The sequence below is a fragment of the Ursus maritimus genome, assembly GCF_017311325.1.
Source record: "Ursus maritimus isolate PB19 chromosome X unlocalized genomic scaffold, ASM1731132v1 scaffold_X1, whole genome shotgun sequence".
Taxonomy (NCBI): Eukaryota; Metazoa; Chordata; class Mammalia; order Carnivora; family Ursidae; genus Ursus; species Ursus maritimus.
Window position 1 is genome coordinate 72,620,626 of NW_024423319.1, and position 26,638 is coordinate 72,647,263.

General features: G+C 40.4%; 1 protein-coding gene across 1 annotated transcript in view; it reads right to left on the reverse strand.

Annotated features, from left to right (window-relative positions):
- Positions 1-2,067: 2,067 nt before the first annotated feature.
- The window catches only part of TEX11 (testis expressed 11), a 265,144-nt gene continuing 240,573 nt past the window's right edge, over positions 2,068-26,638 (reverse strand). Inside the window, exons 27-28 of the mRNA XM_008712288.2 lie at positions 2,939-3,103; positions 2,068-2,324 (exon numbers count right to left, since the gene is read on the reverse strand). Coding sequence (XP_008710510.2) covers positions 2,253-2,324; positions 2,939-3,103 — 237 coding nt within the window. The 3' untranslated portion in view covers positions 2,068-2,252. The remainder of the gene's footprint in view (positions 2,325-2,938; positions 3,104-26,638) is intronic.

Here is a 26,638-nt window from a genome sequence, read left to right on the forward strand (position 1 = left end):
GGGACGTGTCAAAAGGAGCGGGCTTTGAGCAGCAAAACGATGATACAGAAGTTGCACGCATGTGTGGCACCATCTCCCGTGGACACCCACGGGCAGTCATGCCTGATTGCTACCTCTGCAGAGATCCTGAGATTGAAAAGGACAAGCAGGCCGCTGCTGAAAAGGCTGTGAGCAAGGAGGACTTCCAGGGTGAATGGACGGCCTGCAGCTCCTGAGTTTCCCCCTACTTAAGTGGAGGTCACAGGCTGGTCTGAAGGTGCGTAGTCAGCAGCTCCCTACTGAGGACGGGTCCGCAGCTTCCGCTGCTCGGGCCCCTGAGTGGGCAGGAGCCCATCCCACTGAGGGGTTTTAAGTTCCTCTTCCACAAAGGCACACCAAAAGGAAATAGAGTTGACAGAAAATAGTTTCTAAAAAAAATAATGATATAGTGGATTATAACTCACCAAATAAAATAGAAATCCACCAGTCTGTGTTAAAACATGTAAAAAAATACGACCAAATAAGTGGGGGAGAAGAAAATGTTCACCTAACAAACACTAATACATGAAGTGGGAACTATGGAAATTCTAGAAAATCAACATTTAGCAACCATCATGGGAAAAAAGGATTCAGGCAAGACTCATCAGTGGATGCTAAAACTAGGAAGTAGAAGTTTAATGAGGAACAAAAAATCCAATTATCTTCTGTGATGTACTTCACAAGTACTTACTAGTTACTAAGTATCTGGAAGATGCCATCTTAACCCTAACCAGTAATGGGACAAACTGACATTGTGTGCCTGTTGGTACAATACACCAAGAAGAACATACCAATTTTGTTGCAACCCTTCCAAAAATGCTTACACTCAATCTAATCGTTAGGAAACATCGAACGGACCGGAGCTGAGGTCCATGCCACAAAGTAATTAGCCTGTACTCTTCGACAACGTCAGGGTCATGAGAGATAAGGGAAGGGTGAGAAACTATTCACGTCTGTAGGAGATGAAAGAGACAGGACAACTAAACGCCACTTACGGTTCTGAACTTAGGAAGGGTTCAGAAGGGTCCTTCCTTATCAGGACAATCAGTGAAATTGACTGGGGTCTGCGGATTAGACGGTAGAATGGCATCATTGTTAGTTTCCGAATGTTGATGCTTCAACTGGGGTCCCGGAGGAGAGTAGCCTTGTTTTTAGGAAATACACAGTGCGGTATGAAGGGGCAAGGAGCAAGAGGTCTGCAAATTAATCTCAAATGGTTTAGAAAGAAACACCAAGAGAATGATAAAGCAATGTGGGAAAATGTCGACACACAGGGAAGCTGGGTGAAGGTATATGGCAGTCTGTGCCTATCCGCACCTTTTCTGTAAGTATGAAACTATTTCGAAATCAAAAGTTAAACAATGTTAATACAAACCAACCGGGGGGAGGAAAAGCCGATGTTATCTGATAGCACACTAATGCAAGTCCAGCCAGAATGAGGCTGCTGAACTCCGTGAGGGTCACACCTCACCGGAACGTGGGATTTGGCTCCTGGAAGGTGAGGGGCCTGTATCGATGAGGAACCACTGAGGGGCCTGGGAATGTCCGACCAGAAGAAGAAAAAGCCAAGAGGACAGGGAGGAGCCTGACTTCTGTCTTGAGTTCTCCAAAGGGCATCTGGGACAGAGAGAGTAGACCGCTATAGGGAGACAAACTTCTGTTCAGTATCAGGAAGGGCTTTTTACCCATTCGAGAGCAAAAAAGGTGGCTTGAGCTATCTCGGGAGTTCCCTGTCACAGGATGTGCTCTGATAGAGGCAGGGCAACCCATTCTCATCAAGCGAGTTTATGAGTGTGATCAATTCTGGGCCCGATAATGACTAAGGTCCTTCTGACGTAGAGTCCACAGTTCTCTGTTATCTTCAGGTAGTTGGAATTTGAGCCCTTCTGGAATGAAATGCACCCTGTGTTGGACTCGGATGAACATTTCCTTCTGTTCACATGGGGTGTGAATCATCGTGCTCCCATGTGGGCTATTTCAATACATATATAACATCCTTAGCACCTTGGAAAATTTATTTGTCCCCCAGGAATGAGCCGGTCACCACAGTAAAAGTCAAAATGCTTTTATTTTAGAAAATGTCAGTTAACAACATGAAAATAGGACCTGAGAAAACAGAAACAAAAGCTTAGAAGAAAGTTTAGCAAGAATTTAAATGCTCAACATCTCAGGACCAAACATCTTCTTCGGGCAGCTGTCAGCCTGCCTGCTCGTATGCCTTGTCCCAGCACTTCTCACTCTTCATTAAAATGTGAGCCCTTTTTTCGATCTAGTGCTTCTACAAGCTCACTATACAGAATATTCACCTGGGAAAGAAAACAGCAGACAGACCTCCTGAGACACAAGGAAATGTGGCACAGCCTCCCAGACTCTTAGGGAAGAGGGACCCCAGCACACAAGGTTTGTTTACTCGGGACAGGCAGATCTTATAGGGGAGAAGATGCTTAAAACATAAAATATCCTTTGCTCTTATTTGGTAGCAAGACTTTTTTTCCTCCCACCAAGCCTCTCCTGGTTAGTTAGTGGCCCAGAACTCTGCACCCCAGACTACTCCCTGGAGAAAATACCTCCGGAAACCGTCACTGTTGGCACAGTGGTCAGTCCTGCCCTACTCGCACTGGCATCGACAGTCATGCATCTTTCCAGAGCTCTATTCTTGGCATTCTTCTTAGGCTCCACTTGCTCTCCCTAGGTTCCCCCCTGTTCACCATCCTTCCTGGTTTTCACTCTAAGACATTTCTGTTATAGTCTCCTAACTCTCGCAGTTCTATGGAACCACCGCGAAGAACAATGATCAGGACCCTTCCAGGGCAAGGGAGGTAGGGCTGAGTCTTTACCAGGTGCCTGGATAGAACCTCTCTGCCCCCCCCCCACACACACCCTGGTCATCCCATCCACCCCTAGTCCTCTTCCTTCTCACCTGAGTTTCATAGCTTCTCTTGAGGGAGCTAAGGTGGTCAAGAAAACGCAAGGCTAGGCCACACCATTTTTCTGCAGATACATACTTTCTCCTGCCGTACATAAATATGCCAGTGTTCCAGGACTTGATCATCAGCCAGAGAATCTCTGTTTCTGGGTAGCCTTCCTGAAATCCAAGAACAGTGTCAGTGCTGTGCCCCATTATCAAACAAACAGTGGTGCTCTGCTAGCACCAAGGAAAGAGCCACAGCGTCCACAAACCATCCCAAGCTCCTTGAGAGCAGGAGGGGAGCATCTTGAAGGCCTGTCAACTGTAGAACGCTCCACAGCAAGACCTCATGAAGGGACATACAAACTGAAAAAGCACCGAGGCCCTCCTGGATGGAGTCTTGGTCTCCTTGACGCAGGAGAAAACCCTGTGTCTTGTTGGGGGGCTCCCCTTGGGGCTCTCCTCAGCCAATTATTTCTAATTCTCAGAGAAGCTTGTCAAGAAGCAGTTTTATTGAATCTGTTAATTTCCTTGACCTGAATCAGTGTGTATTTAGAATAGAAATTATATTCATCTTGAGGTTTTGCATAGGGAGAGAGATTTACTTTAAGGAACTGACTGGCTCACACGATGGTGGGGGCTGGCAAGCTGGAAATCTGTAGGGTAGACCGGCAGGCTGTACATTCAGGTAAGAGTTGATGCTGCAATCTTGAGTCTGAAGTCTGTAGGGCAAGCCAGCGGGCTGGAGACTCAGGGAGGATTTCACTGTTAGTCTTGAGGCAGAATTCCTTCTCCGGGAAATCTGATTTTCTTTTTTTGCTTAAGGCAAAAACTGATTTTGGAGGGTAATCTGTTTTATTTAAAGTCAACCAACTGTAATTAAAAAAAAATACTACTCTTTTGTGTTGACGACATGTACTTAGCTATGAACAAAAGGGCCCATTTCTAACATGGTCCCTTCACCTAAGAGGAGTCTTTAACGTGGCTGATCACGAGATTTTGCAATAATGAAAGGGATTATAATGTCTGAGGAGCTACTTTCCCAGTTCTTGTATAGGAGACGGACCACAAAGGGAGCATTCATGGGCTCAATCCAGGTTAAGGCCCTTCATCGACACAACAGGCCCCTGCAGGGGGAAACGGAATAGAGAACTCGGGCCACAGTTCCTTGGGAGTGTCAACGACGTCTCAGCAAATTCCTTCCCTCACTTGGGTCTACAGAGATCGCCATGCATAAAACACTGAGATGGAGGGCGCGAAGACAGACAAAACAAAGCTCTTCTCCTAAAGGACACATAGTGCCTTTGGGGAGACAAGGCATCCACGTACAGAGGGCTACACAAGATATGTGATGAAGGACTAGTCAGAGTGACAGGCATTAGCTGCTCTAATTCAGTTAAACAACAACAACAACAACAACAACAACAACAACAACAACCGAGCATCAGACCGGCGCTATCAGAGGAGGGCTCATCTCTGCCTGAGACGCCGCCCCCGTCCCTGTCCCCTCGGTAAACGTCTCCTCTCTCTTCACATTCACAAGCAGAGTCAGGTACTCCTTTCTCTCTGCTTCCGCAGCAAGCTTTACCTTCCTCTGTACAACTTCCATCGCATCGCATGGCACTGTTCGCGTACCTACCTCCTCCACCAGACGGTTGAGCTCCCCGACGTGCAGGGGACTGTTCTGGCTCACCTTTGCACCCTTGGAGCCCCACACCGTGCCTGGCACGAACAGGGGTGCATGGATGCTCGATGGGCGAGTGCATGAACGACTGAATGGACGAATGAGTCAACACCCAGTCAAGGGCTCCCTCCACCGGGAGGCGCTCCCAGACGCCCACGGCACTGTGTTCCTATGGCCCTTGGTTCACAGCACTGCAACAGCACTTTCTAAGGCCGTGCTGTCTGGCTCCCCGCCAGGCCGGGCGTTCCCTGGAAGGCAGCATGACATCTACCTCTGTAGAGTCACAGCCTGGCACAGTGTCTCACAGGGTTGCGACCGTAACCGAACGAATGAACGAATGAACGAATGACTGAACGTGGCCTCGGGGTGGAGGAGGAAGATCTAGGCACACGAGGCGCTGTGCAATCTCCACACCAGCCAAGTGCATAGACAGCAGACCGCTGGCTGCCAGGGACTGCGGCAGGGAGGAAGGGGAAAGGACTCCCGGTGGTTACAGGGTCTCTTCAGAGGGACGGAAACAGTACAGAACCAGATACTGACGGTGCTTGCACAGTACATACAAAAAACCGCGGCACTGGGTATTTTAAAATTGTGAGTTTTATCAGATATGAATATCTCAATAAAAATAATAATATCGATAGAGAAAGAGAAGGGATTCCATGTGGGCAGAACAGAACTAATAAAGACCTGGACGGTGCTTGAGGTTGTGCACGTGTCAGGGGGACTAATACTTGTTTGGCCTAAGAGGATGATTTATGTAGGGAAATTCGTGGGAAATAGGACAAGAAATGTAGGATAGGGCTACCTAAGTATGTCCTAAATGCTTTTCCTCAGAACATTAGTGTGATGAAAACCAGAGAGTCAATCAAAACAGGGTTCTTTAGTGGCACATGTCTTGGACACGCTGCATTCTACGCACACCGTCTTGGAGCAGCGTCATGCACGCCAGTTCAGTAAGCGTTTCAGGAAGTTTTACAGAAAACAAATCATGGGACTCTGCTTAACACAGCATACGCAGCTCATTTACTCACATCTTGTGGAACGCGGGTTGTGAAACACTGGCCTGGAGCGTAAAGGGTTTTGCATCACAAGCCGCAGATTCTGGAATGTATTCTGCCGGCAGTGAGAAATCACTGAAAGTTTCTGAGAAGGGAACGGATAATGATGAAATGACAGTTTTAATAAGAGTGAAAGGCCAGCGGTGTTTAGAATGGACGCGAGTGTGAGAAAACAGCAAGACCTATTTAAATGGAATTGTTAAGAGTCTAAGGGTGAAGTGATAAAGGGAGAACTAACATAGTGGCAATGGAAAGCTGTAAGAAACACTCTAAAGGAAGAATCAATAAAACCTGGTAACTGCTTTGATATGGGAAATGAAAGTTACATCAACTGAAAATGGCTCGAAAGTACACAGTTTGAGTGGCTGAGAGAATGCTGATACCCTTGAAAGAAGAAACTGGAAGATGATTCTGGGGATAAGGGATCAAGATAATGATAAGTTCTCTTTTAATCATGTTGGGCTTGAGGGAGCTTTGGGAGATAAGTAGGCTATTGCACGTATGGACTGGAACTTCGGTGACACTTGAAGTGTATCAAAATTCACTCGAAGGACAGAGTTACAGAATATAGAGAAGGAAAGAGTAGAATCATGACAATGTTCACAGTTGGATGGAGGAGTGAAAAGGCAATGCCGAGGAGCAATGTGAAAATAAAGGACAAAGGAAAAAGTTTCAGTAAGGAGGCAGTGGTTAATAATGAAGGCCAGGGCAAAGAAAGAGGCTTTGTTAGGAGTTGGGAATTGATGGCACTGTTGAGTACAGTGTGGCTACGAGGGCAGAGTGAGGGAAGGAGTGGCTCAAGATGAGGACAGACAGGGAGGCAGGGCCTTGTAGGCCACATTCAGGATTTCGATCTTTAAGAGCAATGGGAAACTACAGAAGAAGATTAAGCAAAGTCACGTATTTGAAAATGTACAACATTAAAAAGGTATGGAAGGAAGCTAGAGATGCAAGGAGACCAACCAAATGCTTCCTACAGCAGCTGAAGTAAAGATGGTAACTTGAAGTAGGTTGGTGATGGTGGACGTTGGGAAGAAGTGAATGACGTGGAGATATTTAGGAGGCAGAACAGCCAGGACTTGGTGATACGCTAGAAATGGGGGTGATGCCTCCATGTCTGGCTTGGGCAACTGGAAGACTGATGGTGCCATTCAGTGAGTTAGGAAACACCACAGGAGTTTTACTTTCCTTTCTACTAGCTGCCCTCATGTCCGGCATTGCTCAGGGGAATCATTCATCCTCAGTACAGTAATGCATCAGTGCAGCTACTCACCCCAAACCGACAGACTGGCCTACATGAAATACAAGTCAATGGCAGCAAACAGAGGTATTGGCTCTTAGAACTTTCTGGGGCTCATAACCGAAGCCAGTTTCTTCCGTCCTCACCATCGTAATAAATACAGCAGTCATACATATCTCTAACAAAACTAGGTGTTCTGGAACACAATGACTGTCTCTTTAGGTTCTCCTCAGGGCTCCTGAAGTAATTACTGTGTACATCAGTTTTATTGAGATATAATTCAAGTACCATATAATTTCCCCATTTAAAGTGTACAATTCAGTGGTTTTTAGTATAGTCACAGAGTTCTGCAATCATTGCCACAATTAATTTTAGAACATTTTTATCCCCTTTAAAGGGAACCGTGTGCCCGTTAGTCACTCCCCATTTCCCCCAATAGTCCCCCCACATCCCTCGGCAACCACTCATCTAATTTCTCTCTCTCACAGATTGGCCTATTCTGGACATTTCGGATAAATGGAATCACACAGTAGGTAGTCCTTATAACTGGCATCTTTCACTTAGCATAATGTCTTCAAGATCCATCCATGTTGTAGCATGTGTCAGTAACTCATTTCTTTTTATGGCAGTCTGTTCCCCTCACATGTGAAGCTTCTTATGTTGCTTCTCAGGACACAGCCTCTGTTCTTATAGATTGCCCTTACCCCGGGAAAAAATCTCTAAGTCTCTGCTCCAGAGATTTGGGGGGGGTAACAGGGGACCCCGTTCTTCTGAGTGATACCACCTGCTTTTAGAGCAGGGTACTGGGTAGGGTGGTAGTCTCTAGTGTTCTTGACTTGCCTCTTTGGGTGGGGAACCTCTACCCTAAGAGTTAGCTGGGGCAAGGGTCCCAGTGGTCTGACTTGTCTGGGGTAGATCCTTTGCCCTATAAGTGGGGGCTGGGAAAAGGAAGGGAGGCCTCACTCTCTTGGCCATACTTGCCAAAAATTGAGCTATTGTAGCTTGGAGCTGAAGGTGGGATAGTAAGTGCTGGCAGCCTGCTCTTCTTTGTGGGACATCATATCCTTTGACTGGGAGGCTGAGGGGAATGGGAGCATTGTCTCCTTGGCTATACTTTCCGGGAGTGGAGCTTCCATCATGCTGACCGGGGCGGGGGGCAGGGAGTGAGTGGGTCATGGTTCAAATTGCACTGACTCTCAAGGTTCTTACCAAGATTTAGTAGATTTTCTTGAATAGATCCTTTTTCATTTTCTGTATGTTCTTAAAACAATTTCTAAAGACTTTAATTGTTTTTTCTTTCTTTTCCTTTTAAAAAAGATTTATTTATTTTTAAAGATTTTATTTGTTTATTTGAGAGGGAGAGAGAAAGAGAAAGAGAGCAAGAGCACAGGAGCAGGGAGAGGGGCAGAGGGAAAACCAGACTCCCCGCTGAGCAGGGAGCCTGATGTGGGGCTCGATCCCAGGACCTGGAGATCATGACCTGAGTCAAAGGCAGATGCTTAACCAATTGAGCCACCCAGGCACTCCTAGATTTGTTTAGTTTTATTTAAGAGAGAGAGAGTGGGAGAGCGCACGTGCCAGTGGGGAGAGGGGCAAAGGGAGAGAATCCTCAAGCAGACTCCCTCGTGAGTGAGGAGCTTGATGTGGGGCTCAAGCTCACAACCCTGAGACCATGGCCAGAGCTGAAATCAAGAACTGGACGCTTAACCAACTGAGCCACCCAGATGCCCCTACTAGTTTTTTCTACAATTTTCACCCATATGGTTGTTTTGCTGGGGAACATGCCCATTCAGATTGTCATACTGCCATTACAGAGGTAGTTTTTATTGATAAGGAAACTGAGGCCAAGAGATTCAGTGCCATCTGCCCAGGGCCACTCACCAGCCTTTGACTGGTTACCATCTATATTTTTAATATTTTCCCAAGCATACCCTCTAACTTAGTGAAAATCTCTTCATTTTCACCTGAGATTAACAAAGAAATATATTTTTGTTTGTATAGATTTCCTTGATTAATTCTGTAGTTGAACAACTTTTGCGTGTGTTTCTTAGCCAACTGCATCTCTTCTTTTGTAGCCTACCTAGCTAAAAACAAAAAAAAGCTATGGCTTTTGCCCACTTTTTTCTGGTGTTGGTAATCTTTTTCTTATTGCTTTTTAATTTAAAAATTGACACACAGATCAATGGAGCAGAATAGAGACCCCAGGAATAAACCCACGATTACATGGTCAATTAATCTATGACAAAGGAGGTAAGAATATATGGGGGGGGGGAGACTATTTTCGATAAATGGTGCCAGGAAAACCAGACAGCCACATGTAAAAGAATGAAACTGGACCACTTTCTAACACCATACACAAAAACAAACTCAAAATGGATGAAAGACCTAAACTTGAGACCTGAAACCATGAAAATCCTAGATGAGAATGCAGGCAGTACTTTCTCTGACATCAGCCATAGCAACATTTTTCTAGATGTTTCCTAAGGCCAGGGAAACAAAAGCAAAAATAAACTATTGGGGCTGTATTTGAATAAAAAGCTTTTGCACAGCGAAGGAAACCATCAACAAAATAAAAAGACAACCTGATGAACAGGAGAAGATATTTGCAAATGATACATCTGATAAGGTGTTAATATCCAAAATATATAAAAAATGTACACAACTCAACCCCCCAAAAACAATTTAAGAAATGGACAGAGGACCTGAGTAGACATTTTCCAAAGAAGACATCCAGATGGCCAGCAGACACATGAAAAGTTGTTCAACACACTGATCATTAGGGAAATGCACATCAAAAGCACAATGAGATATCACCTTACACCAGTTAGAAGGGCTAAAATCAAAATCACAAGAAATAACAAGTGTTGGTGAGGATGTGGAGAAAAAGGAACCCTCATGCATTGTTGGTGGGAATGCAAACTGATGCAGTCACTGTGGAGAACAGTACGGAGGTCCCTCAAAAAGTTAAAAATAGAAATACCATATGATCCAACAAGTCCACAAGGGTATTTACCCAAAGAAAACAAAAACACTAATTCAAAAAGATATATGCACCCATATGTTTACTGCAACATTATAGGAAAGATATGGAAACAACTTGACAGACAAATGGATAAGGAAAGTGTGGTGTGTACACACACACACACACACACACACACACACACACACACAGGAATATTACACAGCCATAAAAAAGGATGTGCTTGTGCCACTTGAGACAACATGGATGGATGGACCTGGAAGGTATTATCCTAAGTGAAATAAGTCAGACTGAGAAAGACAAATACTGTATGATTATACTTGTAAGTGGAACCTAAAAAAAATACCCAAACAACAAATGAATAAACAAACAAAAAGCAGAATCAGACTTATAAATACAGAGAACTAACTGATGGTTGCGAAAGGGGAGACAGGTGGTGGTTGGGCAAAATGGATGAAGGGGAGAAAGAGATCCAGGCTTCCAGTTATGGAATGGACAAGTCACAGGAATCAAAGGCACAGCATAAGGAACACAGTCAGTGGTACTGTAACAGCGATGTAACGGGACAGATGGGAGCGACACTTGTGCTTAACCCAGCATAATGTACAAACTTGTCAAATACCTAAGTTGTACACCTGAAACTAATGTAACGTTCTGTGTCAACTCAAATAAAAAAATAAATATAAATAAAAATGCTACAAATATTTTATCCAAGTCTGTGGCTTATTTTAAAGCTTTCTGTGGTATCTTGGGTCATTTATTAATTTCTGTCACTGAGGGGCGCCTTGGTGGCTCAGTCGGTTAAGTGTGTCTTCATCTCCGGTCATGATCCCGGGGTCCTGGGACTGAGCCCCACGCTGGGCTCCCCGCTCAGTGGGGAGCCTGCTTCTCCCTCTCCCTCTGCTGCTCCCCCTGCTTGTGTTGCTCTGTTTGTCTCTCTCTCTGTGTATCAAATAAATAAACAAAACCTTTTTAAAAATTTATGTAACTGAATCTATTTATTTTCCTGTATCAGCTTTTGGATGGGTCCTCTCCACCCCATAATTTAAAAAACTATTTTCCTATATTTTCTCCTAATACCTTTATAGCTTTGATTTTATGTTTAGTTTTTTAATTTATTTTAGTTTTTCAAGATTTATTTATTCATTTTAGAGAGAGAAAGAGAGAGTGTGTGTGAGTGGGGGGAGGGGCTGAGGAAGAGGGAGAGAGAGCATCCCAAGCAGACATGGGGCTCGATCCCATGACTCTGAGACCACGACCTGAACCGAAATCAAAAGTCAGATGCCTAAGTGACTGAGTCACCCAGGTGCCCCGTAGTTATTTTTTTTTAAGATTTATTTATTGATTTGAGAGGAAGGGAGGGAGGGAGAGAGCACGAGCTGGGGGAGGGGCAGAGAGCAAATCCTCAAGCAGACTCCCCACTGAGTGCAGACCCTGAGATCATGACCTGAGCTGAATCAAGAGTCAGTGGCCTGACAGAGCCACCCAGGCACCTCTCATGTTTAGTTCTTTAATCCATCTGGATATTCTTTCTCTTGGTCTATTTTTGGTGCATTGTATGAGGTAAAAAACAGCATGAATGCTTACCACTTATATACTACTTATTATGTGCTAGACAGCTCTCTAAGTACTTTACATATATTAATTATTTAATATTACTAATAACACTGTAAAGTAGGTACTATTATTATCTTTATTTTACAGATGAGGAGACAGAGGCACAGAGTTAGGTGATATGACCAAGGTCATACAGCTAATAAATGGTGTAGCCAGATTTTAAACGGGCAGGCCGGCTCCAAAGTCTGTGTTCAACAACTGTGTTATACTGCCTCTCAGTTTAAAGGTAAGGATTTAACTTTACTTTTTGAATTGTCCTTATGTCATTTCTTAAATAGATCATCTTTCTCTCAGTGATCTGACATACTTCCTTCATTGCATACTAAATTCTCACAGATATGTCGTTCTTTTTCTGGGCTCTATCCTCTTCTATTATTATTTGTGTTTTTGTTTAAACTAATATCATAATAATTAATAATACACTATAGTTTTTATATTTGATCAGACAAATCTTCCCTTGGCTTATTTTCTTTGGAGGAAGAATTTTAGCATCATCACATTTCATTCAAAAAATCCTATTAAGAAATCCTACCAAGGGACACCTGGGTGGCTCAGTCAGGTAAGCGACTGCCTTTGGCTCAGGTCATGATCCTGGGGTCCTGGGATTGAGTCCAGCATGGGGCTCTTTGCTCAGCGGGGAGCCTGCTTCTCCCTCTGCCTGCCACTCCCCCTGCTTGTGTTCTCTCTCTCTCTCTGACAAATAAAGTCTTCAAAAAGAAAAAAAAAATCCTATTGAGATTTTTATTTTGATTGAATTTAGGGAAACTGAGTCCTATTAAGCCTCCCCATCCAGGAACATGGTATATATTCCATTTGTTGGAGACCTATGACATTTTTAGAGCAGAAAGGGAAGATCTGTAGAAAGAGACTGAAAATTAATGGAGAACTAACTGGTAAGGTGCTTCAGAAGGTATAGGAAGATTAAACTGACAGTGTAAGACTGTGGGAATATCTTTTCTTTTGAGAAAAAGGTTAAGATGACTAAATAAGTACAATGGCAGAACACTATGGTTGAGACATGGGCCAATGGGGGAACTCACACTTAATGTCCTTAATCTTCTCAATTAAAAAGATATGATGAAACCAACTATTGGGGTCATCGTGAAGTAGTTCGAAGTTTTTATCAAAGTACAAAAGGCTTTTTATGAGAGCAGAAAAGGCCTGAATCAGCCATTTTACTTGAGTTTGCAAAAAACTTGACAGGAATGAAAGGATTTCTGAGCAGTGATAAGAACCCATTTAAAGTTTAACATGAATCCGTACTGGACAGTTCTGTGCTTTTCTTTTCTTTTTTAGAATTTATTTTTTTCATAATTAACATATAATGTATTATTTGCCTCAGGGGTACAGGTCTGTGATTCACCAGTCTTACATAACACCCAGCACTCTGTGCTTTTCTCTAGTGATTCTGCTGATTAATATCAGAAGAACTGATGGTGGCGGGTCACTAGGCTAGGGAAAAAAAAAAAAACAGCAGGCATGACCAAAAGAAGAAAAGAAAAGAAAAGAAAAAAAAAGAAAGAAAGAAGGAGAAAAGAGGGAAAAAGGAATGTGGTTAGATTGGACTATAAGAGAATGGGAAGAGCTGAGTTATTTGAAGTCCAAGTGAGAGCAAAGAATAGGTATGGGGAAGTAAGAGATTACAGTAACTAGAAAACTCTGAGTTGACAATCTTGGAAATGGAGCTTATATGGGGGTATAGACAGTAGCTAAAGAAGAGCAAAAACCTGTGAAGTGAAAAAAAAAACCACAATAAACACCCCCCCCACCCCCGCCCCATGAAGTAAATGAATTGATGACATGGACGCCAAAGTCACTTAGGATAATAAACTGAAGTTACCAAGGAAGGAAAAACTGGGCTCAGAAAGCGCTAGTTCATGACAACACTGATAATGAAGCGACAGAAGACACAGATTTTACGTGAAGAAAAGCAGCAGGAAGATGGTGTGTAAAAAGCACAAAGTGATAAGAGGAAGCAAGGACACAGGTAATTGAGTTCCTTCTTCCGCTGAGAAAAAGGGAATGGGAGAAGATGAGCCCTCCACAAAAACGATTAGTGAGAGACAGGCTGTCTTGAGGGAAGATCCTGCTTTGTTTTAAGAAGAAGAAGGGAGAAGAGGTCAAGATTGATAATAAGGAGAATATTGCCTACAGTTCTGTGGGGGAAACACTATCTTTTTTGGGGGGACTGGATGAAGTTATAGATAACTTTGAGAGTGAGGGCAAGGATTTAGAAAACACAGAGCTATTAGAGATTAGGGGGGGAAAGGAGACTTGGGGAAAAAGGAGTGATGTAACGAAGTTTGTGTTTTAGGGAGATATATTTAATAGGGATAAAGAGGTAGAACTGGAGAAGAGAAGAAAGAGTTAGAGACCACTGAGAAAACAAACTATAGAAATCCAGAAGAGATGTGATACCTAACCTGGATCGAAGATATATTCGCATTAACCTCAATTCCAGCTACAAGGAGATGTGAAGCTTGGAAGAAGAGTGAAGCTTGGAAGTAGAAAGATGTAGATGAAGGAAAACCCCAGGACCATTGTGCTATGAAGAAAGTGCACCAGGTTCAATTCTCAGCTTTGCTGTTACACAGCCGCATGAGCTTGCGTAAGATATTTAATCTTTCAAGGCCTCAGTTTACAAAATAATAAAAGTGAAATAGATTAACCTTAAAGATCATTCATTTCAGTTCTAAATTCTATCAGTCAATGAATGAAGCTTTACCTTTCATTTCCTTTAGATCCTAAGTCTTGTTTATAAGCTATTATAAGATTGGCAGAAGGAGTAATTCTGTCAATACTGAACACGAAAAGAAAGAGGATATTGACAAATGGGTAAGCAGTGTTTCTCAAACTTTACAGTGTGTACAAGTCACTTGGGGATACTGTTAAAATGCAGATTCTGATTCAGTGGGTCTGGGATGGGGCCTGAGATTCTACACTTCTCACAAGCTCTCCACAGATGCTGATGCTACTGGTCCATGGACTATATTCTGAGGAGCAAACTCCTAGAAAGTAGAGCTCAGTAGTTTGAACCATCTTAGCTTCCTTTGTAAAAGGAAAGAGGCTGCTTTCTTCTGGGCTTCTTGCCCGTTATGCAACATGCCTTTGTGACTTTGTGACTCAGATGTCAGCTGTGAGATCGGGTTTGTCCCTTTTATTTAAGTGTAGGGATTTCCCCCTCTTAACTATGTTTCTGTATGATCATAAAAATGAACCAAGGAACTTCCACTTCTATGAGATGGAGCAGATGTACTTACTCCTATTTCTTCTACTAAGTACAACTAAAACCCTAGACATTATTCATAAAAAAACCATAAGAAGACTCCAAAAAGACATAATTCATAAAACAAATATAAGAAGACTCCGAAAGGTAGGGGGAAGAAGAAAGACTGGCTAGGGACCTTGGGGCCAAGGAATGATACACTGGTAAGTTCCCTGGGTTTTCAATTGCTTCACATTATCTCAGAGTTGGTGCTAGAGATGCCAACAGGCACAGACAAATAAAAGCCCCACAAAAAGTCTGTTTTCTCTAGACAAGGTACCAGGAAAAGGGCAGCAATGCGAGACAGGAAGCCTTTAGACATTAACTATTCTATTACAGCTGAACATCCCAGAAAAAACTGTGGTCCCAGCCCCACCCACTCCAGCAAAAGCCAAGTGAGGAGCCTAAATTTCTATCCTTGTGAGGGGGTAAGGAGGCATCCCAACCACTGCCTGCATGGTAGCAGAGAATGCCAGATAGGGAGACAAGACTTTCATACCCAATGGCCAGTAATGAGGCATTCTCCTATCCCCTGAAGTATCAGTGGAACCCAGACTTCCACTCCCAGAGAAGGGGGAACGAAGTCTGCAAACACTTGTGAAGAGGTAGGATTTTAACCACCACACAGCAGATAACGAGGCCACCCCCACCATGGTGTTAGTGGAGACCATCTGGGGCACCATCTCCCCCCAGCAGTAACAAGGAACCTTCCCCCCCTGAGTATCAGTGGAGGCCAAGTGGGGAACCTGAGCATCTACTTCCACCTGGAAGTAATAAGGTCAAACTCTCTTCCCTGGCATAGCAGTGTCGGGGAAATCCAGCTAAAACGGAAGGTTCTAATGAGATTCAGAGTCTCATAAACATAATATGAAAATGTCCAGGTTTCAATAAGAAATTACTCATTATACCAAGAACTAGGAAGAACTCAAACTGAATGAAAAAGACAATCAATCAATGCCGACACCAAGACGACAGAAATGTTACAACACCTGACAAAGATTTTAAAGTAATCATCATAGCACAGTGAAGGAAGCAATCAACAAAATTAAAAGGCAACCTATGGAATGGGAGAAGATATTTGCATATGACATATCTGGTAAACAGTATCCAAAATATATAAAGAACTTGTAAAATCCAACACCCAAAGCACAAATAATCCAATTAAAAAATGAGAAGACAGGAAGACAGGAAGAGACATTTTTCCAAAGACATACGGATGGGCAACAGACACATGAAAAGATGCTCAACATCACTCATCATCAGGGAAATATAAATCAAAACTATAATGAGATACCACCTCACACCTGTGAGAATGGCTAAAATCAACAATGCAAGAAACAACAGGTGTTGGTGAGGATGTGGAGAAAGGGGAACCTTTGTGCACTGTTGGTGGGAATGCAAACTGGTGCGGCCACTCTGGAAAACAGTATGGAGTTTCCTCAAAAAGTTAAAAATAGAGCTACCCTATGATCCAGCAATTGTACTACTAGGTATTTACCACAAGAATACAAAATACTAATTTGAAGGGATACATGCACACTGATGTCTATAGCTACATTATCTATAATAGCCAAATTATGGAAAGAGCCCAAATGTCGACTGATGAATGGATAAAGAAGAGGTGGTATGTGTGTGTATATATATGTATATATACAAATATATCTATATATAGATACATATATATACACACAGACATATAGACATACATATATACACTACACACACACAATAGAATATTACTCAGCCATCAAAAAGAATGAAATCTTGCCATTTGCAACAATGTGGATTGAACTAGAGAGTATTATGCTAAATGAAATAAATCAGTCAGAGAAAGACAAGTACCATATGATTTCACTCATATGTGGAATTTAAGAAATAAAACAGATCAACATAAGGGGGAAAAAAGAGAGAGGCAAACCAGGAAACAGACTCTTAACTACAGAGAACAAACTGCTAATTACCAAGGGGAGGTGGGTAAGGGGAAGGGTTACATAGCTAATGGGGATTAAGGAGGGCACTTGTGATGAGCACCAGGTGCTGTACTGAAGTGCTAAACTGCTATACTGCACACCTGAAACTAATATTACATTGTATGTTAACTAACTGGGATTTAAATAAACACTTAAAAAATAAAGTTACCATCATAAAAATGCTTCCATAATATACATACTTCAAAGGAAAAAATAGAAAGTCTCAGCAAAAAAACCAGAAGATATAAAGAACAACATATGGAAATTTTAGAACTGAAACACAATAGCAGCTGAAATAAAAACCTCCATGAGTACCAGTTAGGAAAGACGTTGGGTTTGGGGGTTGGTGTTGAGGAGAATAACTGCCATGACTTTCAGTGCTTTGACGAAACCTCAGATGTGAGGCCTTCTGGCCAAGTGTCTGTGATTTCATATTGTCAGGGCATTCGCTGTATCTCTGGGGCTTGCAGCTTTCTTTAAGCTTACTATGGTGGAACCAAGAAAGAAGGTATATGCAGATTTCTACAGAAATTATGATTCCATGAGAGATTTTGAGGAGATGAAGATAGGTGGTATCTTTCAGAGTGCAAAGTGATTTTGGAATGTAAAGAATTTCTTTGGGTTGAGTTCCATTGAAGTTTTTCACTGATCTGTGTTCCTGAACTATGAAACATGAATACTGGGTTATGGAGTAGTTTCTCTTGATAAACAACTAACAAATTTTTAAAAAAGGAAAAAAAAAACCTTCCATGAATAGGTCCAACAGAAGAACGGAGGAGGCAGAGGAAAGATCAGTGATCTCAAAGAACAACAGAAATTACTCAATCTGAACAACAGAGGGAAATAGACAAATGATAAGAGAATAAAGCCACCAGGGACTGGTTTTAACCTTCCTGTCATCAGAGTCCTGGAAAGACAGGACAAAGAGGGTGGGGCTGAAAAGTACTCGAAGAAATTATGTGTGAAAACTTACCAAATTTGGCAAAAGATATAAACCTACAGATTCACAAAGCTGAGTGGATCCCAAACAATATAAACTCAAAGAAATCCACCCAAGAGGTATCATAGTCCAACTTCTGAAACTAAAGACAAAAAAAAAATATTGAAGGTAGCCAAAGAAAAACAATACTTTATTTACAGGGAGAAAACAAGTTAAACATGAGCTGATTTCTCACCAGAAGCCCTGGAGACCTGAGAGAAGTGACACAATATTTTTGAAGTACTGAAAGAAAAGGATCATCAACCTGGAATCCTATAACCAACAAAAACATATTTTAGGAATGACAGAGAGATAGAGACATTATCAGATAAAGAGAAACTGAGAATTTATCATCAACAGATCTTCTCTACAAAAATGGCTAAAGTAGAGCATGTGACTCTCAATCTCAGGGTCATGAGTTCAAGCACCACGTTGGGCATGGAGCCTACTTAAAAAAATGGCTAAAGGAAGCTCTCCAAACAGAAAAGAAATGATAAGAAAGGAACCTTGCAACATCAACAAGGAAAAAAGAAAATGGTAAACCTGTACTTTTATATATAGGTAAATACAGTAAGCTTTCCTTCTAAATTATGGTTGAAGGTTGAAGTGAAAATTGTAACACTGCTGTGTTCTAAATGTATATACAGGAAAATTTAGGACAATTATAAGTGGGGGAAGGTAAAGAGAAGTAAGGTTTCTATTTAAAGATTTTATTTATTTATTTGAGAAAGAGAGAGACAGACAGCATGAGAAAGAGCATGCACGAACAGCAGGGAGGGCAGAGGGAGAAGCAGAGTCCCCACTCAGCAGGGAGCCCGACACAGGGCTCGATCCCAGGATCCTGATCAGGATCATGACCTGAGCTAAAGGCAGATGCTTAACCAACTGAGCCACCCAGGCGCCCCAAGAGGTAAGGTTTCCATACTTCATTTGAACTGGTAACATGATGACAGCAGTAGACGGTAATAAGTTTTACACACACACACACACACACACACACACACACACACACACCCCTGCATTCTGTAATAGCTAAAGCAACCACTAAAAAAAAAAGCTATACAAAGAAATACAGTTAATAACACTACAGATGAAGGAAAATGGAATTCTAAAAAATGTTCAAGTAATCCACAGGAAGGCAGGAAAGGGAAAAAAGAAATGAAAAACAGAGCAAAACAAAAAAATGAAGTGGCAGACTTACTCTCAAACAGATTAGCGATCTAAATATACTGATTAAAAGACACATCAGCAAAGTGGACTAAAAAATGTGCTGTCTATATGCTGTCTACAAGAAATTCACTTCAAATATATAATTATAGGCAGGATGAAAGGCAAAAGATGGAAACAGGTATATCATGTAAACATTAATCAAAAGATAGCAGGAGTGGCAAATTAATATTAGTGATTGTAGACTCGAGAGCAAAGAAAATCACCAGATAAACAGAAAGATGATATATGCTAATAAAAAGGTCATTCTACAAAGAAGACATAGCAATCATAAATGTGCATGATTCCAACAACAGAGTCACAAAATATGTGAAGGATAAACCAAGAGGAGTGAAAGGAGAGCTAAGTAATTCCGGTTACAGTTGGAGACTTCAACAGGCCTGCTCAAACAGTAACAGAACAACTAGCCTGAAAATCAGCAAAGATATATAAGAACTTGGCAACACCATCAACCAGTGGGATCTAATCAACAATTATGGAACAATCCTCCTAATGAGAACAGGATACAATTCTTTTCAAAGTGTCTGTGGAATATATACTAAGATAGATCATATCCTAGTCCATAAAATAAATCACAAAAAATTTAAATAACTGAAATCATACAAGCTGTGTTCTCTGACCACAATGGAATAATACTAGAATCCAATAACAGAACGATAATAGGAAAATCTGTAAACAATCAGAAACTAGACAACACACTTCTAAGTAATTCATGAGTCGAAGAGGAAGTCTTGAGATAAATAAAATAATACAATGAGATAACTGAAAGTGAAAATACAACATAGCAAAATTTGTAGGCACAGATAAAGCAGCACTGACAGGGAAATTTACAGCCCTAAAATGCATACATTAGAAAAGGAGAAAAAGTCTCAAATTAATAATCTAAGTTCCCATCTCAGGAGCCAAGAAAAAGAGCAAACTAAATGTAAAGCAGAACAAAGTAAATAATAAAGATTAGAGCAGAAATCAACAAGACTGGAAACACAAAGACAACAGAGAAAATCAATGGAGGAGCTGGTTCTTTGAGAAGATGGATAAATTTACTAATTTCTAGCAAGAATGACACAGAAAACAAAGGAAGACAAATGATCAATATCAGTAATGAAATAGTGGATATCACTAATAGACCCTGCACACATCAAAAGAATAAGGGAATAATATAAAAAACTCTATATACAAAAATTTGACAACTTAGATGAAATGGGTCACTTCATTGAAAAACACAACTGACCACAACTCACCCAAGAGAACACAGATAATTTGAACAGCTCTATAACTATTTAGGAAAGTGAATTTGTAATTTTACAACATTTGAGAAAAATATCCAGGCCAGATAGTTTCACTGGAGAATTCTATCAAACATTCAGAAAAGTATTAACATAAAATCTAGACAATCTTTTCCAAAAATATGGAAGAGAAGGGAATATATCCCAATTCATTTTATAAGTTAGTATTACCCTGATACCAAAAGCAGGCAAAGACAGTATACAAAAAGGAAACTACAGGCCAGTATCTCTCATGAATATAGATGAAAAATCTTTAACAAAAACACTAGCAAATAGAATTAACCAACATATAAAAAGAATTATACACCATGACCATGTGGGGTTTATTCCAAGGATGCAAGGCTGGTTCAACATTTAAAATCGGTCAATGTAATTCACTATATTACACAGAAGAAAAGTCATATGATTATACCAATTGATGCAGGAAAAGCATGTGACAAAATTCAACACTCATTCATGATAGAATCAAGGGGGAAAAATGGGGTTAGGGAGCTTCTTCAACTTGATAAAGAGATCTACAAAAACCTACAGCTAACATTATACTTAATGGTGAAAGACTGAATGCTTTCCCCCGATAGTGAACAAGGCAAGAATACCCACTCTCACCACTCTTAACATAGTGCTGAAAGTTCTAACCGGTACAATAAGGCAAGAAAAGGAAAGAGAAGGCATATATAGTGGAAAAGAAGAAATAAAACTGCCCCTATTTGAGAAGGGGGATTAAGAGTACATTTATCTTGATGAGCACTGAGTAATGCATAGAATTAATGAATTGTTATAGTGTACACCTGAAACGAATATAACACTGTTAATTATACTTCAATAAAAAAAGAAGAGACAGACCCTAAAACAAAACAAACAACAAATCAACAACAATAAAAAAAACCTGTCCCTATTTGCAGATAACACAATTGTTTACATAGGAAATCCTAAGGAATCTTTCCCCCCAAAACTCCAAAAATGAATATGGTCAGCAAGGTTGCAGGATTCAAGACAAACACATAAAACCTACTGTATTTCTTTATACAGTTGACTCTTGAACAACATGGGTTTGAACTGTGCAGGTCCACTTATACAGATTTTTTTGGATATATTCAGTACAATATTATAAATGTGTTTTCTCTTCCTTATGATTCTGTTAATAACATTTTTGTTTCTCTAGCTCCCTTTATTGTAAGAATACAGTGTATAATACATATAACATATAAAATATGTGTTAACTGACTATGTTATTGGTAAGCCTTCCCATCAACAGTAGGCTATTAATAGTTAAGTTTTTGAGGAGTCAAAAGTTATACATAGATTTTTGACTGTGTGATGGCTGGCACCCCTAACTCCTATGTTGTTCAAGAGTCGACTATATTAGAAATTAACACATGGACATCATTTACAATCACTCAAAAAAAAAAGTGAAATACTTAGGTATAAATCTAACAAAACCTGTACAGGATTTGTATGTTGAAAAGTACATAATGCTAATGAAAGAGATAATAAAGAGAAAATAAATAAATCTAAATAAAGACACATAACTCTGTTCATGGATTGGAAGATTCAATATAATAAAGATGTCAATTCTTTTTCAATTGAGATATAACTAAAGATGTCAATTCTTGATATATACTGCACTGGGTTGGATAGTGTCCCTCAAAATTCATGTTCTTCCCGGAACCTCAGCATGTGACCAGATTTGGAAACAGGGTCATTGCAGATGTAATTATGTTAAAATAAGATCACACTGGAGTAGGACGGACCCTTAACCCAATAATGGGCTGGTGTCCTGATAACAAGAGAGAAGAAAAACGAGAGACACATAAGAAGAATTCCATGTGATGACAGAGACAGAAACGGCAGTGATGAATCTATAAGCCAAGGAATGCCAAACGTTGTCGGCAACCACAAGAAGCTAGGAAGAGACAAGGAAGGATCCCCTGCCTAGAGACTTCACAGAGAGTGCGGCCTTGCCGACGCCTTGATTTCAGATTTCTAGCTTCCAGAGCTGTGAGAGAAAAAGTTTCTGTTATAAGCAGTTTGTCGTAATTTGTTCTGGCAGTCCTAGGAAACGAATACTGTTCACCACCAATTGCTATCAAAATCCCCCCAAAATATTTGTACACATAGACAAGATTATTCTAAAATAAATATGTAAAGGCAAAGGAATTAGAACATCTAAAATAATTTTGCAAAAGAATAAAGTGGGTGGAATCACTCTACCTGATTTTAAGACTTATATAGTTACAGTAATCAGGACTGTGTGATATTGGCAGAGGGATAGACACATAGAGAACAGAACAGAGAACCCAGCAACAGACTCACATGAATATGCCCAACTGATTTCTGTCAAAAGTACAAAAGCAATTGAATGGAGGAAAGACAGCCTTGTCAAGAAAATGGTGCTAGAACAATAGACATGCATAGGCAAAACGAACTGTAACCTAAATCTCATACCTCGTACAAAAATTAAAATGTATCATAAACTTAAATGTAAAACAGAAAGCTATAAAAAAAAAAGGGATTAAAAAAACCCCAAGGGAACAGGGGAAAATCTTTGGGATGTAGTGAAGGCAAGGAGTTCTACAATGGACTTGACACCAAAAGTAGGATCAGTGAGATGAAGTTGATGAAATGGACAAATTAAAAACTTTTGTTCTGTGAAAGACCTTGGTAAGCTGATGAGAGACAAACTGCCACTGGGAGAAAATATTTTCAAACCACGCATCTGACTAGTATCTACACTATAAAGAACTCTCAAAACTGAACAGTAAACAAGCCAAACAATCCAATTACAAAATGGACAAAAGACACAAACAGATGTTTCACCAGAGAGGATATACAGACAGCAAATAAGCACATGAAAAGATGGTCAGCAGCATTACCTGTTAGGGAAATGCAAATTAAAATCACAATAAGATACTGTGACACACCTATCAGAATGGCTAAAATAAAACAATAGTGACAACACCAAATACTGACAAGGATGTGGAGATTCTGCATTATTCACATATTTCTGGCACGAATGTAAAATGTTACGGACACTCTGGAAAACAGTTTGGCAGTTTCTTTAAAAATTTAAACATGCAATTACCATATGAGCCAGCAACTGCCTTCTTAGGTACTATCCCAGAGAAATGAAGACTCATGTTCACACAAAAACCTGTACACAAATGTTTACAGCAGCTGTATTTGTCATAGCCTCAAACTAGAAACAACTCAGATGTCCTTCAACAGGTGACTGGTTAAGTGAACCCAGGTACCAGTTCATCCACACCATGGAATACTACTTAGCAATAAAAACGATGACATACTGATACATGCAACAACCTGCAACTTGATGAATCTCCAGGGAATTCTGCTGACTGAAAAAAAAGCCAATCTCAAAAGGTTATATACTATATCATTCCAATCTCAAAAATTAGACACTGTATGTTTCAATTTATAGAACCTTACAGAAATGACAAAATTATAGAAATTGATGATAGATTAGTGGTTGCCAGGGGTTAAGGAGGGGCTGGGGCCGGAAAGAAGTGGGTGGGAACTATGGAAGGGCAACATGAGGTTTCCTTGTGATAGAAAAGTTCTGTGTCTTGACTGTAATAATGTCAACATCCTGGTTGTGATATTATTTTATAAGATGTTACCACTGGGGGAAACTGGGTAAAGCATATATAAGATCTCTTGTATTATTTCTTACAACTGCATGTGAATCTACAGTTATTTCAAAATACAATTTTAATTAAGAAAAATCAGAGCAATCCATTTTCTCTTACAAATAATCTAGAATATGAACCTATATATAGGCTTGCCTGTTTAAGCATATAAGTCTTCCTTCCTGCTTTTGCACTGGCAGTAGCTTCTGAATACCAAGTTGAGCCTCTCCTTCGAACCGAATCCTAGCAAGAGCAGGTAAAGAAGATGTGTGTTCTGGTGGGAAGAGCCCTGGAAGTGAGGTCAGATGACCTGAGTTCTAGTTCTGACTCTCATTCATTAGCCCTATATGAACTTAGGCTAATTGGTAACAACTTTTTTGGAAGGCAGCTATGCTCACCACTATACCACTGACGGGGTAACATGACTTTTCTGAAACTTAAAAATCTCCTCATTTGTAAGGATTTGTCAAGGTTAGTAATACAGCACTCTCTATTTCACAGAATTGCTGGGGGTGGGGGTAGGGATCGTATGAAATAATGTATGTAAGAATGCTTTGTAAAATGTAAAGCGTGATGCCGTGGGACACGCGGTTTCATATTTGTGCAACAGCCATTTTGCCACAGTATGAAGGCACTCGATAAAGGTTATCTGCTCAATAAATAATGAATGAGAGACTGGTCATTACAAAAGTCAAATGAGGGCAGAATTTTCTCCCAAGCATTTAAAACAAAGGAGATCCCTAACACATTCAATCAAACAGGAAAAAGCAACATGTATTATATAAGAAGCCAACAGGATTATTAAATTAATCTCTGCATAAGAAAGTGAACTATCCCACCAGGTTTCAGGGGATGAGCAATAATGGATGTGAGACTTGTCAAAAAATTAGAAAAACACTGAGCTCACTAGTAGGAAACCCAAGAGCCAGGGAGATGGAACAGTAATAGACAGAATAAAAGTGGCAATGAAAATTGCTCAGAGTAGTTTAGGCCCTATATAGAGACTATGGAAATGGATCAATTTGGATTTACAGTACAATTTAATTTTAGTTTCTTTTTTTTTTTAAAGAGTTTATTTATTCGACAGAGATAGAGACAGCCAGCGAGAGAGGGAACACAAGCAGGGGGAGTGGGAGAGGAAGAAGCAGGCCCACAGCGGAGGAGCCTGATGTGGGGCTCGATCCCACAACGCCAGGACCACGCCCTGAGCTGAAGGCAGATGCCCAACCGCTGTGCCACCCAGGCGCCCCTAATTTTAGTTTCTATTAGTTACTATGGCAAACACATCTGAAGGTCCAGAGGAGGCTCATGGCTTAGAAATAGAATTTTCTCTTCTTCTCAAAAGAAAGTAAAAAAAGTATATACCCAAAATGTTCAATGCTAACGTTTTTTTAAAACTTAAATTCACACAGGTCATAATTACATAGCTCCAGGAGAATTCTAGGTTTTTGAAGTTGATGCTGGTTTGTACCAGGTTGTCACCCTGCTAAACTATTCCACCATCTGCTGTGGTTTGCACAGATTTTTATATGAAGAGGCAACTGAGCCCAAAGCAGAGTCAGGATCCTCAGTTATTAACATGGACTCAAGTAATGACTTTCCGTGAGACTTTAAGCAAGTCATTTAACCTTAATATTTTATAGCTCCCTTATAATAACAATACCGCCTTACATGTGCACAAGCTGTTAAAGTTTACAACACATATTATTATTTTAATTGATCCTTAAAACCTTGGTGTGGGAGTCAGAACAGGTATTATTTCCATTTTACAAATGAGAAAACCGAAGTCAAATAGCACAGGAGGGATATCCATGTGGAAAATCAAACAAATAAGAGACTCTACCTTACACCATAAATAAGACAATTAAAAATGGATCATAAACCTATATGTAAGAGATAAAAGTATAAAAACTTCTACAAGAAAACACTGGAGAAAATCTTTCTAAATCTGAGACAGGCAAAGATTTCTTATCATGACCAAAACAAGAACCACGAAAGAAAAAATTGGTAAATTAGACTTCATCAAAACTTAGAACTTTTGCTTTTCAAGTTATGTCATTAAGAAAATGAAAAGACAAGCCAGAGATTGGGAGAAAATATTTACAAACTGTATATCTGATAAATGATTCATACCTAGAATATATAAATAAATCTTACAACTCAACAAGAACCCAATTTTTAAAATGGGAAAATAATCGAACAGACATTTTCCCAAAGAAGGCATACAAATGGTCAATAAACACATAAAAAAATTATCAACACCATTAGCCATCAAGAGAATACAAATCAAAACCACAATGAGCTACCACTAAATACTAAAATGACTATAACGAAAAAGATAGACAATAATAGTAAGTGTCGATGAGGATGTGGAAAAATTAGAACCCTCATACACCACTGGTAGGGATGTAAAATAGTGCAACCACTTTGGAAAAACAGATTGTAGCTCCTCAGAAAGCTAAACATAAAGTTACCATATGACCCAGAAATGCATATATTCAAGGGAACTGAAAACATATGCCCACACAAAGACTTGTATACAAATGTCATAGCAGTATTATTCATAATAGGTAAAAAGTAAAACCATCTCAAATGTATACCAACTAGTGAGTGGATAAAGAAAATGTGATATATCCATTAAGTAGAATATAATAATATAGGAGGGATTAAAATACCGATATATGCTACACGGATGAGCCTCAAAAATATTATGTTAAATTGAAAGAAGCCAGACACAAGAGATCACACGCCGCATGGTTTCA